The sequence below is a fragment of the Mauremys mutica genome, chromosome 7, assembly GCF_020497125.1.
Source record: "Mauremys mutica isolate MM-2020 ecotype Southern chromosome 7, ASM2049712v1, whole genome shotgun sequence".
NCBI lineage: Eukaryota > Metazoa > Chordata > Testudines > Geoemydidae > Mauremys > Mauremys mutica.
In genome coordinates, this window is record NC_059078.1 from 20,482,780 (window position 1) to 20,497,453 (window position 14,674).

A 14,674-nucleotide genomic window follows, 5' to 3' on the forward strand; every position below is an offset into this window, starting at 1 on the left:
CGCCGGTCCCGCAGCTCCGGGGGACCTCTTGCAGACGTGCCTGCGGAGGGTCCGCTGGGGCGGCATTTTTCCGGCAGGGCGGCAGGCGGCTCCGGCGGACCTTCCGTAGTCATGCCTGCGGGAGGTTTACCGGAGCCGCGGCAGCAGCGGACCCTCCGCAGGCACATCTGCGGGAGGTCCACCAGAGCCGCGGGACGAGCGGACCCTCCACAGTCATGCCTGCGGCAGGTCCACCTGTCCCGCAGTTCCGGTGGACCTCCCACAGGCATGACTGCGGAAGGTCTGCCAGAGCCGCCTGCCTCCCTGCCGGCAAAATGCCGCCCCAAGCGCGCGCTTGGCGCGCTGGGGTCTGGAGCCGGCCCTGCCCTCAACCCCCACTGAATTCCCAATGCATAAAAGGCCTGTTTATCTCCAATTTATATCAATGAGAGTTTTTCCAGTATTGTCAGTGGGAAAAGGAGGAACCCCAAGATACCTTTACATTAGGCACCTGTGGACACTTTTATTCTTGTATATGTGCCACATGTCCCTCAGTCTAGAGTTTCAAACTCAAATCAGTTTATTTATTTGAACTGCAATGGACCATGAGCTTGGGCTGAGTTTCCTTGGCCTGAGGGAGAGTGTAACACATACTAACACAGAGTGATTGTCCTCCTTTAGTGCCGAGACCAACATGGGTTTACGACTCAACTCCCATGCCTGTGCTACTAGAGGTGGTAATTTAGAGCTCATGCTTTTTAGATCCACAGGTCCTGGGTTCAATTTCTATAGACAACGCCTCACAGTGGCATAATTACATAAAGCAAAATTATAAAGGACAAAATGTGTTGCATTTTAGGAAGACTTTGCCTATGCATAATTACTTGATGTGTCTCAGACCAACTGAGGCTATTGCTTGCCAATTCTGGTGTGGTCTATTTTTGTTTTATTTCTCAGAAGAATTTGATGAAGATGGTTTCCTTCCTTGCATTAGATCTGAAAATGGGTTCTCTCCAGAGAATGTGGTACAAAAACAGTAGGAGGAACTATCCACATGCACTCCCTGTACCAGATCTGATAGAATAGATAAATCATTGAGGAAGAAGATTAAATTAATCTCTAGACTTGAGTAATGGAAGCCGCTGCTTAACAAGCATAATTTATCAGAGACAGCCTATAAAACAACAGTCTGGTAGAAGATTTACTTGCAGTGTGATTTATTGCATGCAATAGCACAATTTCTCAGCGCGCTGTTTAAAAAAGACAATCTTAGAATATTGTCTATATTCCTACATCCAAAAATGGAAAGAAATTGGACAGTACACATGAAAATATACTGCCAGGAATAATCCTATGTCAGGGGACATTGACTAGTAGTTCTTTTATTTTTATAATCCTCAAAATGTATTAGTTCTAAATTGATCACATGCTTAAGTACTTTGCTGAACTGGGACCTTAAGCATTTGCCTATTTTAACACTTTGAGTCTGACCAAATACTTCAAACACGGATTTGTAATGCATAATACAATAATATTTCTAGGGCCATTGCACATAGGATTGTGCCTGTGTAAAGACTGAGTAAGGAGCTGAAGATTTGGCCGGTGATGCTTGTGTTAAATGACATAATGGATACATGATATAATAAATTAATAATTGAGAATAGTTATATAGCACCAATATACTTGTGATGATCATAGAATATCAGGGTTGGAAGGGACCTCAGGAGGTCATCTAGTCATACCCCCTGCTCAAAGCAGGACCAATCCCCAGATTTTTGCCCCAGATCCCTAAAGGATTGAACTCACAGCCCTGGGTTTAACAGGCCAATACTCACCAGCAAGTTCAGATCTATGTGTTGGTGTTGTGGTTTGGGCATAACTTTGCCATAGACATTCTGAGCCTTCCAGTTCTAGAGACTATGGGCTGAATTCTCCGCTGGTATAAATGGCTTCTACGTCATTTACTTCAGTGGAGCAGAGAGTTTGGCCTGTTGGTTTCAAATCTTACCAGGGGTTCAATTTGAAAATATGTTCAGTGATCTCAACATCCTTCCATGTAACTATTTATCCCATGATAAAATCAGTGATCGTTTAAGACAGACCTAGGTCTGAAACAGCAGCTAGTTTTGCAGATCTGGATTGAGATCCATTAATTTTTCCTTGTGAGGGACTTTTGCAAAGCATCTTTTTACAATGTGCCTTGCTCTAGCCAGGGCTATCAGCCCCTAATATTTAACTGGACTAAAATGCATCAAGACCATCCAAAACCTTTTTTTTTAAAATGCTTAGGGTGAAAGAGCAAATGATTTCTTACATTGGTAAAGAAACTGGGAACTAGCATGAGTTTGGTAGATTTGTTATCATTAAATTGTGTGCGCGTGTATGGGGAGAGGTGAGATGTGGGGAGATACAGTTGCATTTTTACATCCATTTACTTTCACCTCATTTGTGATCTGACAGGTAGCTAGACGCTGTTGGTCGGGCAACAGTAATGCCTATGAAACAATCTGCCAAGCGATGGAGGAGACTGGTAAATTAAAGGTGACTCTCCCACACAAGGTGGTAGACGAAAGCATTTTGGAGCAAGCCCTGCATCGTTAATTGCATTCTGAATTCATTATGCTCTTTTCAGACACATTTTGAAGTTGCTTTCTTGTTACCCAACCTCACTCTCTGGTAAGATAATAAACGCTTTGCAAGTGTCTCTCCTATGTGAGCAGTTCTTTTCCTTCATCATTAGCAGGGTAATGCTGAGGCTCCCTACATTTAGGGTCTGATCTAACCTCCACTGAAATCATTGGGAGTTTTTCCATTGACTTAACTGAGTCTACTCCTGCAGTAAGATACTATTCAGTGTGAATAAGGATATTGGAATCAGGGCCTAACTAATTAAGCTACATTTTTAAAAAAAAATCCATTCCTGTCTGACTGTTCAGAAATCTGAGCGGTTCCTTGGTCTAGTGCAGGGATACTCAGACCTCAGTGGTTCAGTAGCCAAATTAGTGATCAACATTACCCTAAAAAGCCACAGTAGTGTGAATTCATTGTTTCATTTGCTATTTTTATATGTATATATTATTGTCACAGCAAAATGACTGACCAAGTGTTAGGTTTCAGAGTGGTAGCCGTGTTAGTCTGTATCAGCAAAAACAACGCGAAGTCCTTGTGGCACCTTAGAGACTAACAAATGTATTTGGGCTTAAGCTTTCATGGAGTAGAACCCACTTCATCAGATGCATGAAGTGGAAAATATAGGAGCAGGTATAAATACATACGTGGAGTGGAAACTTTGGAACTCCGCTTCAGGTAGTTGAAGGCTGCTACCAAATCCCCCCTCACTCTTCTCTTCTGCAGACTAAATAAGCCCATTTCCCTCAGCCTCTCCTCATAAGTCATGTGCCCCAGCCCCCTAATTATTTTTATTGTCCTCAGCTGGACTCTCCAATTTGTTCACATCCTTTCTGTAGTGGGGGGCCCAAAATTGGACACAATACTCCAGGTGTGGCCTCACCAGTGCTGAATAGAGGGGAATAATCACTTTCCTCGATCTCTGGTAATGCTCCAATATGCCATTAGCCTTCTTGGCAACAAGGGCACACTGTTGACTCATACCCAGCTTCTCGTCCACTGTAATCCCCAGGTCCTTTTCTGCAGAACTGCTGCTTAGCCAGTCGGTCCCCAGCCTGTAGCAGTGCATGGGATTCTTCCATCCTAAGTGCAGGACTCTGCACTTGTCCTTGTTGAACCTCATAAGATTTCTTTTGGCCCAATCCTCCAATTTGTTTAGGTCACTTTGGACCCTATCCCTACCCTCCAGCATATCTGCCTCTCCCCCCTCAGCTTAGTGTCATCCGCGAACTTGCTGATGGTGCAATCTATCCCTTCATCCAGATCATTAATGAAGATGTTGAACAAAACCCGCACCAGGACCGACCCCTGCGGCACTCCGTTTGATACCGGCTGCCAACTAGACATTGAGCCGTTGATCAGTACCCGTTGAGCCTGATGCTCTAGCCAGCTTTCTATCCACCTTATAGTCCAATCATCCAATCCATACTTTTTTAACTTGCTGGCAAGAATATTGTGGGAGACCATATCAAAAGCTTTGCAAAAGTCAAGGTATATCACGACCACCGCTTTCCCCATATCCACAGAGCCAGTTATCTCATCATAGAAGGCAATCAGGTTGGTCAGGCATGACTTGCTGTGGTGAATCCATGTTGATTGTTCCTGATCACCTTCCTCTCCTCCAAATGCTTCAAAATGGATTCCTTGAGGACCTGGTCCATGATTTTTCCAGGGACAGAGGTGAGGCTGACTAGTCTGTAGTTATACAATATACAGCTGTAAATACACACGTTAACCAAATGTCCTGGGAAGTGCAAATAGTGGTCAAAATTGCTACATATTACAGAAGAACAATTGCCAATTTACATATCCATAACTTAAGTAGGTATCAGCCAAAGTTGCCAATCTGTGCTTTGACCTATATACATAATTATTTCCAAAGTACTCCAATTGATTTAAACAAGAGTTGAATTGGGCCCAATGTTAGCATCTTGATAACTGCCTCTTACAAAATCATTACACTTTTTGACTTCAAAGATATTTTTCTCAGTTTAATGGCATTGGGCGACTGTTTTGTCATGAATAAATGCCCAGCAAATACATCAGTTCTTTTTACTGAAAGAATTTTTAATATAAATTTAACCTAATCCTCACGTGAAAATCCACTGAGGGAAAAGGCTGCCTTATACTAAGGAAATCTTTATTATGAATACGTTAGATTCATTTTCCTTATTTCATACCAGTTATGTTCTGGCAGTGTGCTCAGTATAGTATAACAGACAAAAAGAGACATGGTCCCAAACTCAAAGCTTTTATGATCTGGGCCTGATTCTGCAAACTCTCCCATGCTTATTCCTACCAGAGTCAATGGGAGCACTCATACATCTGGGAGTAAGCATTTGCAGGACCAGGCCATATGTCAACAAACAACGGAACCCAAACATAATCTCCATACAAGATTTATTGGTTGAGGATCAGACTTTCTTGCAATCAGTTTTAGTTAGACTTGTCTAATTAGCATGAGCAATGCAAGATGGCTGATGGAATAGTAATGAAAGGACTTAAATGAACCCATGAGTAATTCATCATATTTAGTAACGCCCCTTGCCCTTTTTACTAATTGTGATGTATTTTGTACATGTATAGCCCTTTCAGCTGAGAATCTCAAGGCATTTTACAAATGTGAACTAATTGAGCCTCATGATACCCTTGCCAGGGAGGTAAAGGAAACAGATTTCCCATTACCCACCACTGGGATGAAGCAGTAGCTGATTAAGAGCATGCTGAAACCATATGCAAGTCTAGGGCAAAGGTGTTTTTTTTTTCCCTGAGCTTATCTGAACCTTGTCTTGCAGAGAAGCCAGAATTCTGAAGGTGTGATTGCTTAACCCCCTTCCATGGGGAGACTGATGTCATGTCTGGGAAGATGACTTCACTGTTGGAGAAACCTTTGAGGGGGAGAGTGTGCTTATTCAAACACATATGTAGTCATAATAAAAGACACCCATGCAATGACTGACACAGTAAATGAATTGCTGTAGCAATTCACAATGCCTCATTGTGAAAGTCCTTCCTTAACTACAAACAGTGTCTTCATGTCCTTCTCCTGGCATGGGAAAGACAAAGCTGCATGTTCTGAAAAAGCTTAGGCACAGTTATGGCTACAGGACTTAAATTCACAAAGTGAGGAAGAATAATTAATCTGGAGCTTCAGTTTTTATATCTATCACTGTAGCTGAATTGGTGTTTCGTTTAGATTGGTGAGCTTTGTGGTTCCATAATTCCATAGAGCTTTCATAGCATCTCTGGTGCGTTGTACACATGAAGGATTTTTGGTTTGGGTTTCTTTCTTAGCAATGACAGAGGCCTAGAATTTTGCTAACAATCTACCGTGCTTTCATTTCTCACTCTCCAAACACAGATACTCCCAACTTGTTGAGAAGAATTCCCCAGGCCATATGCTATCCAAGATGCATTTCCTAAGCTAAGAAAAACGGTAATAAGAATTACCACCAGAAGGCATCCAAAACAATTAGATTGCCAGGGCCTGCAGTGATGGGGTGCTGCAGAGGTGCCCCACCACAGGGAAAGTATGAGTAACTCAGAGATAATTCCTTCAGGAACTGGGGGGCAATGGCCGGCTTGCCTCTGGGGTTTCTAGTGCTGCGTCACCACAACCTATAGGTCTTGTGAATCAGGAGGACTGATATTGTGGCTTCTCTTTTGCACAAGCATGTTATGGAAGGGGATCTCCTTGTGTCTCTACACCCATACATTGCATAAGACTAGCCTGAGTGCCCTTATTCCTATTACACACCCATATTAATACACTACAGGAGGCATTCGCAAATAATAGGAGCTTGTTAATTCCTGAATGTTTGTTGGTACTATTATCAGTGAATAAGGGCTCCACATAAAGAAACGAGCCTTGGTGCTCAAGATTAAATACAAAATTATACTGTGAAGAGAAATTAAAGTAATTTTTAAAATAAATGCAAAATGGAACTGTTGGGCTAGTGCTATAGCACCATCTACTGGCTGTTTCTCAGAATACTATTAACATCTAAATTGTAAAAACGAGGAGTCCTTGTAAATTTAAATACATTTGTTAGTCTCTAAGGTGTCACAAGGACTCCTAGTTGTTTTTGCTGATACAGACTAACACGGCTACCACTCTGAAATCTAAATTGTAGTTAATCTGCCCTTTTTGCCTGAAACATGATATAATTTCCTTTTATATGGAAGTAGGATGAAGGAAGACAGAAGGGCTAAATTCCATTTTCAATTGTGGTCTATGGGCTGGAGCATACTAGACTACATATTACCCTCAAGTCACAGCAGCTCTGTCTCTGATATCAAGGAGAGGTTTTTGCACAAAGATCAAGGATCGCAAACTGACTTCAGCATCTCTCAGTGGGAGAATTTTCTCTCCTTTTTAGGCCCCTATGTTTCTCCTCCTTCCTCAACCTTCTTTCTGTTTCTTTCCCTCTTTCTTGTCTTTGTGTCTTTCCTCCTTCCTTTGCTCTGCTTTTCCCACCACCCATGGGATTCGTACTGACCCAGTTCCCCATAAACAGATCAGCAATGAAAGTTTATGATGACATGTTCATTGTCAAATTAGGCTTTTTAGAATGACATCCTTATGCTTTGAACCAAGGACTGGAGGGGTCACATATCTCAGGCCTGGTCTACACATAGTTTTTGTACCGATTTAACTATTTTGATTAAAAAGTGTGTAATAAATTACTAGTTAAAGCTGTACAACCCAGAGTGGGAACATAATATAGAGAGATGCCTTATACTGGTTGATAGCTTATTACCATAAGGATAAGGAGCATAAGCTAATACCAGAATAATCACCTTTGATATATGTATAATGTTTTCAAATGGATATATAGTTAAAAGCAAATAAAAAATTGTGTTAAGTATTGTTTCTGGCTGTTTACAGAGTTAGGCAGACATCACAGCATTAGTTACACTCGGTTCTCATTTGGATTAGCAGGATCACTTCACAACTATGAGAGCTAGAAGAAACATATTTTTCAGAGGTGCTCGCACTCATGATTTTATTGTGAGCCTTGTGATATTTTCTGTGTTTTAACCTCGTGAATTACAGGTTTCTCGTGAATTTTTGCCCTTGTTCCAAAGGGTTGCCATCTTCCATCAGTTTCAACAGGACTGAAGCATCAGGCAAGATAGTCAATGTTTTCCTACAGACTTTGCACGAGGAAGTGTGCCTACCCCTAATAAAGATGGTCATTGTTTTCAATGGAACAGAAGTTAAAAGGAGCCTGGGAGGGGGAGATTGGAATATGGGAGGTCAGAAGGAAAAGCGGAGGATGTGCTGGGGATGGAGGGGGCAGCAGGAGGTTATCAGAGTGGGAACTGGGGAATATGAAGAAGTAGCAGGGTCAGAGAGGTTCCTTGGGCAGGAGGAAGACTGAGGCATGTGCTGGGGAATGTGGAGGAAAGGTGGCAAACAAAGGGGGGATTGGGGAGTTTGGGGTATGGGAGGAGACAGGAGAATGTGGGTGCAGAAGGGGAGCTGAGAGGAGCAAGGAAGAAGGAGTGGGAATTGGAGGAGGCAGGGAGTGCAGAGAGTAGGTGGGGGACAGGAATCTCGGGGAGAACCAAGGGAGAATGTGAGAGGTTGGCACTGGGAAGGGGCCAAGGCAGTGAGACGAGTGAGGCTAGAATGGCAGGGCAGCTCCCCAGGGTTAGGGGAGAACCGGTAGCAGTGACCCTGCCAGGACCAGCAGGCAGGGGAGTGCGTGGGGGGAGGCACATGCCAAGTAGCGTTTAAATCTCACAGACCAACCCAGGCAAGTTATTTCTCGATCCCTATGAGCTGTAAACCAAGCTCAGGTTTTGGGATCAGGGCTGATGAGAGTGGGCGGGGGGGGGGGGGGGAGCCGGTACAAATTACCAGGGCCCTGCGGTCCGGACGGGGGCCCGGGATCCGGCTTCTCAGGTCCTGTTTAGCTAGTTCGCCCTTGCTGGGGGGGCCCAAAAATGTTTTTCACCGGGGCCCGAACCTGCTCTCGGGGCCCCGCGAGCCCTGGTCTGGCGGCGGTCCAGGCCTTCGGCGGCATTTCGGCAGTGGGGGGCCCTTCAGTGCTGTTGAAGACGCAGAGCAACTGAAGGGCCCCCTGCCGCCGAAATGCTGCTGAAGACCCGGACCGCCGCCGGGTGAGTACAAGCGCCGCAGCTCCCCCACTTTGCCCCAGGCAGGGCTGGCTCTAGGCTGATTCCCCCAATTCCCCCGAATCGGGCCCCGCGCCCTAAAGAAGAGTGCCTAATGTTTTAATTTTTACTCACCCAGCGGCGGTCCGGGTCTTGGCCAGCACTTCGGTGACGGGTCCTTCAGTAGCTCTGGGTCTTCGGTGGCGGGTCCTTCAGTGCCGCGGAAGACACGGAGCGAGTGAAGGACATGCCGCCGGAGACCCGGACCGCCGCCGGGTATTCGAATTGGGCCCCGCACTTCCTAAAGCCGGCCCTGGCCCCAGGCCCCCTGAATCCTCTGGGCGACCCTGCTCGGCGGCCCTGTTTGGGACTGGTGACGAGGCGGGGGTGGCAATAGGGACAAGCCGCCAGCCGTGGGGTTTTGCTGCGGACCCTGCGGCTCCATGCTCCCGGCCCGGGCTCCGCTCCAGCCCCAGCGCTCCAGGGAGCCCGTCCTCCCTTCCGTAACACCAGCGGGATCCAGGTGCCGGGTTTTCCCCCGCGCCCCGCCCGGCTCCGCTCTGGATTCTCTGCTCCGGGTTTCCCCCGCCTCCCGCCCGGGCCGGCCCCGCCCCGCGGCTCCGGTTTCAGCCGCTGCTACAGGGACCCCCAAGATGGAAACGCAGGGGCTGCCCGCGGTGGAGGCGGCCCGGGCCCGGCCCGACACCCAACATGGCGGCGGTGCCGCGGCACCGAGCGCCGCGCCCGCCGGCCGCCTGCCCCAGCGGGAGCCGGAGCCGCCGCCCGAGTGGGACCCGGCCGCCGCCGCCTCGGGCCTGTACATGAGCTTCCCGGTGATGCTGCTGGAGGAGAAGCAGGAGCCGGGCCCCAGCGCCGCCCCCGGCCCCCCCCCGGCGCCCGGCCCCGACAGCGACGGCCTCCTGCTCGTCTTCAACCTGGTGCGGGGCGCGGCGGAGCCGGGGGCCGGGCCGGGCGGCGGGGAGAGCGGCCGCACCGAGCCTCCCCGCGGGGAGCAGGGGGAGGCTCCCGGGCCGGCCCCGCCGCCGCCGCCGCCGGGTCCGGGCGCGTCTGCTGCGCCGCCCCGGCGGGGAGCGGAGGCGGCGGAGGGCGCGGGCCAGGCCGGCTCGGGCCCCGGCGGCTTCTCCGGCACCATCACCATCAACAACCAGAGCCTGCTGGTGCGGATCGAGAACGGGGTCCTGACCCTGGGGCCGGGCGCCGCCGAGCCGGGGCCGCCTGCTCCCGCCGGGGCCGCGCCGGAGCCGGCCGCCCTCCAAGCCCCATCGCCGCTGCCCAGCCGGGCCGAGCCCCCCGGCTCGGAGGGGGAGGCGGCGGGCGGGGAGGTCCCGGGCCCGGCCTCGGGGGGCTCCCGGGCGCTGCTGGTCTATCACTGCCCCGAGCCCCGCTGCACCGAGACCTTCTCCCGCAAGCAGCAGGTGCGGCTGCACCGGCAGGCGGCTCACGGGGGGCCCGGGCCGGGCGGCGGCGGGCGGGCGGCGCGGCCCTTCGGCTGCCCAGTGCCCGGCTGCGCCTGGTCCTTCGCCACCGCCTACAAGCTGCGGCGCCACCTGCACTCGCACGACAAGCTGCGGCCCTTCGCCTGCGCCGCGCCCGGCTGCACCAAGCGCTTCACCACGGTCTACAACCTGCGGGCGCACGGCCGGGCGCACGAGCAGGAGGCGGCGCACAAGTGCGAGGCCTGCGGGCAGCGCTTCCCCAGCGCCGCGCGCCTCGGAGCGCACCAGCGGCGGAGCCACCTGGAGCCCGACCGGCCCTACCGCTGCGAGTTCCCCGGTAATCCTCATCCCTGGCTGGCCTCGGCCTCGCCCTTCCTCTCGGGCCTTACTGGGGATGGGGCTGCGCTTAGTGCCTACGCACTGGCACAGTCCCACGCCCCGATAGACCTACACCCGGCCCGGCCGGCCACCCTCCCCGGGGAAACTGGTCTGGGGACGCCCCAGCCCCATCTAGGATCACGGGACTTGTGAGAGCTACTAGGGAGCCTGCCTGGGAGAAATGGGGCTCGGAATAAATTACAGCGTTGGTGGGACCACTGGGGGTCACCTGCCTCTTTGGAACAGGGAGGAGAGCTGGTTTGTGTGGGGAGACTTCATAGAGCAACTGCCTGGCTGGGGGCGGGGGTGTCACAGTTCTGACCCAAGAGGCAGACGTCCCCTTTTAGACCCCTAGAATTGTTCATGAATCAGTCCTGTCGCATGGCCCCCTAATTAAACATCAAGCAGTGCTGATCTTGTTCGGATCCCTTAAGAGGTGTATTCTATGCACTATTCTGGTAACTTCAAATAGTATATGAACGTTTCTCATCCATTGGTGATTGAAGGAGGTTCTGTTTCTAGCCCTGTCATGAACAAATCAATATCCTCACAGCCTGCAAAGCAATCTTTTCAAATAATCTAAATCATATATATTTTTGATGATTAAATGTAGGTGAGGTACTTACTTGAGCACTACTATGCTGCAGTGTTTCTTTGGGGTCAGATGGTATATTTATATGCAAGGGTGGCTAACCTGGAGTCCCTTCTTTAGACTTTTGTAGGTTTGATACAATGCTTATCTTGCCTGTTGGTCATCTCTAGCTTGTGCTACCACACTTCTGTTTTTTACCCTGATGTCTGGGACGGACAGTTGGAATCTTTTGATCTCCATCTTCTGCCCCTTATCAGTGAGAGATCCCTCAGAGTTTGCTGATTGAATAACAGCAGAAAGGAAAAAGATACCGCTCAGCATATCTCCATTAGACTTACATAGTGCTTTGATCAATGTACAATAGTAGAACAATTTTTTTAATCTGTGAGCACTGTCCTCACTGCTGTCTTCTAATCTGTTGATGTCTATCAGTCCGCCAGCTTAAATTGCACTAGTTCTGCTTTTCTCTGTGCCCAGAACATACCAAATCTAGGTGGATATTCAGTTCCAACCCATAGTTGCAAACCCTGAAGTATGGTATAGAGCAGGGATTCTCAAACTGGAGGTTGTGAGTGACCCCTGAAAGGGTCATGAAGAGGTCAGAGGCTGTCAGCATCCACCTGCAAGCCCCGCTTTGCCTCCAGCATTTATAACAGTGTTAAATGTGTGTTTTAATTTTAAAACAAGTGTTCTTAATTTATAAAGGGGGGGTCACACTCACAGGCTTACTGTGTGAAAGAGGTCACCAATACAAAAGTTTGAGAACCACTGGTATAGAGTTTAATTTGCCTATTTTGTGTGTCACACTAAGCTGATGATGTTCCACTCTTTCCTTAGGTTGTGAGAGAACCTTTATCACAGTGAGTGCATTATTTTCTCATAATCGAGCCCACTTCAGAGAGCAAGAACAGTTCTCCTGCTCTTTCCCTGGTTGTAGCAAGCAGTATGACAAAGCCTGCCGACTGAAAATCCACATGAGAAGTCACACAGGTATTCAGCAGGGTAGTTCATAAATTGGGATAGTTGAATATATAAAGCGATATTGGGTCAAATGCAGCCTCAAGCTTTAGCCATTTATAAAAGCAGTCTTTACAAACCTAATGCCCATACGATTTTGTTAAAATGTCAATAGAAACACCCCTTAAATGTTTGTGACCAAGAGTTGGAAGAGTGAGAACCTGAAAATGACTCTGAACAACTGTCTGTGACTTATAAGTGACAGTCAACTTCATCTGGTCAATTTAAAAAAGAAACTTAAATTAAAAGTAGTTCTATACCTTTTCCTCTGTCCTTCTGACGTTTTTTGTGGCTTTACAATCACACTTTATTGTCTTTTACCATTTTTTTTCCCTCTCTGTTACCATGTGAAAGATTATGGAAATAGGAGGCAATTGACTGTACACCAAATGCTATCACTTGCATAGAACAAACTGCAAGAGTAGAGAAATATTTTAGTAATTTGAAGTGTTTACAACAATGGTTGGTAAAACATCTTCAGGGAAAAGTGGATTTTATTGACTTTTTGTAAGTGGACTGCCTGTTAGTTTGGACAGCAAAATATAACTGAGAGAAACGGGGAAAAACAAATGCTCACAAACTATTACATAAACAGTGAAAAGCAAACTGGGTTTTAAAAAATTTGGTTGCCCAAATTAATATAGGGCCATCTCCTACAGTTGGATCTATGTAGCTGGATCCATGCACCCACATGGATGCCTTCGGGTTCCATGGGAGCTTAAGGGTCTGCCCATGGAGATCCACTTGCAGGACATCGCCAGTAGATAAGGAAACTTGTTTGATAACTGTAAAATGATATTTTAGTTTATTTTAACTTTTTAAAATAACTGAGGGTATGTCTACACAGGGGGGGGAAAAAACATTGCAGTGAGTCTGAGTCCAAGTCAGCTGACTTGGGCTCGCGCTACAGGGCTAAAAATAGCCATGCGGACATTCCCACTCGGCAGTGAAACCTGGGGAGGGTCTCTGAGCCCAGGCTCCAGCCGGAGTGGGAATGTCTGCACTGCTATTTTTAGCCCCTACAGTATGAGCCTGAGTCAACTGACCCAGGCTCAGAGACTCATTGCTGCAGGGAGAGGGGAGGATTGGGTTGTAGTGTAGATGTCCCTTAAATTATTTTGAGACTTCACAATATCAGCATGTATTTTTGTTACTATATGGTTAAATATTTTTTTTTGTTTGGTTTTGTTTTTTTAGGTGAAAGGCCTTTTATCTGTGATTCTGAAGGTTGTGGCTGGTCTTTCACCAGCATGTCCAAGCTACTAAGACATAAAAGGTAAAAAAAAGAAAAAAAAAGAAAAAAAAGAAAAAAACCAAAAGTTATGCTTAAAAACAAAACCACGCCAAAACCCAACACATGGCTTACTTGTCAGTTCTTTGCATTGGCTAAACGTGTTCTAATGCAGATAGTTGTTTTAAGAGTGAGTTTTAAAATCAGAGTGGTTGTAATTGATGCTAGAAATGAGCATGTAGTGAACTTAAGTTTGGGAATAGTAATCTCCCTTTTTTGTAGGAAACATGAAGATGACAGGAGGTTTACATGTCCAGTAGAAGGCTGTGGGAAATCCTTCACAAGAGCAGAACACTTGAAAGGCCATAGTATAACTCACCTAGGCACAAAACCATTTGAATGTCCAGTGGAAGGTACGGTTTGTTTGTGGTCCTGTGTGCTGTTACTAGAACTGTTACTTTGGTAGGTGTAGGGTCCTGCCCGGTCAAGGCTCACTGAAGGACTGGAGCCTTGGGTATTTAAAGTCATATTTTACTTTTTTAAAACCTTTTTATAGCTTATTTTTTTAAAGAACATCTAATTGAATAAACCATATTGTCCCAGACATGGAGGAGACAGGGGAAATGGCTAGCAGATCATTGTCGCTTGATTTTTCTTATCAGTTAGTGATAAAAGGAAATCAACACCTCCTTTAGATTTAAGACTATGTGATACTGTCTAGACACTGTATCTTTTCAGTTGATTAATTGTTCCCTATGGATAAACTGCTTGTGAAAAATTATTTTGATGTGTGTGTGGCTGCAGGAGGGAAGAATCACAAGCAATGATAAAATGAAGATGTCTGCTCAGCATCCGATTGATGTTCAGATGAATCTAATAGGCTGGTTGGTCATATTTAACAGGGATAGAAAGTTATGCAGAAGAGTTATAATGGCCTTTTTCTATAACTCTGTAGTAAATTTACCTCTCCAGTACTGGTGGTCACCTTGGGTTGCCTCTTCCAGCAAAAAATTCTCTGCAGAACTACTAATATCCATTAAGGGGTAATTAAGTGGCTAAAGGTATATGGGAAGCTTACAGATAAGACCCATGGTTTTAAAATGAATACAAGCAAAAGATTTGTGGATCCAGCTGCTGCAGGAAATCATTGAGGCACAGTCTCTAGTGGGATTTTTAAAAGGGTTTAGATAAGTGTGGTATAAATAGACACAAGACCATTTACCCAACTTCCTGGCTGAACAAGGAACGTTGATACTTACACTTCATGGC

General features: G+C 47.1%; 2 protein-coding genes across 3 annotated transcripts in view; both read left to right on the forward strand.

Annotated features, from left to right (window-relative positions):
* The window catches only part of UROC1 (urocanate hydratase 1), a 103,284-nt gene extending 100,601 nt beyond the window's left edge, over window positions 1–2,683 (forward strand). The window contains exon 22 of the mRNA XM_045022784.1: window positions 2,440–2,683. Within this exon, the coding sequence (XP_044878719.1) occupies window positions 2,440–2,580 (141 nt within the window). The 3' untranslated portion in view covers window positions 2,581–2,683. The remainder of the gene's footprint in view (window positions 1–2,439) is intronic.
* Window positions 2,684–9,377: 6,694 nt separating this feature from the next.
* ZXDC (ZXD family zinc finger C) overlaps window positions 9,378–14,674 on the forward strand; it is a 36,404-nt gene continuing 31,107 nt past the window's right edge. For both annotated transcript variants that reach the window (XM_045024219.1, XM_045024220.1), the window contains exons 1-4: window positions 9,378–10,524; window positions 11,995–12,147; window positions 13,372–13,450; window positions 13,688–13,818. In XM_045024219.1, the coding sequence (XP_044880154.1) occupies window positions 9,384–10,524; window positions 11,995–12,147; window positions 13,372–13,450; window positions 13,688–13,818 (1,504 nt within the window). In that variant the 5' untranslated portion in view covers window positions 9,378–9,383. The remainder of the gene's footprint in view (window positions 10,525–11,994; window positions 12,148–13,371; window positions 13,451–13,687; window positions 13,819–14,674) is intronic.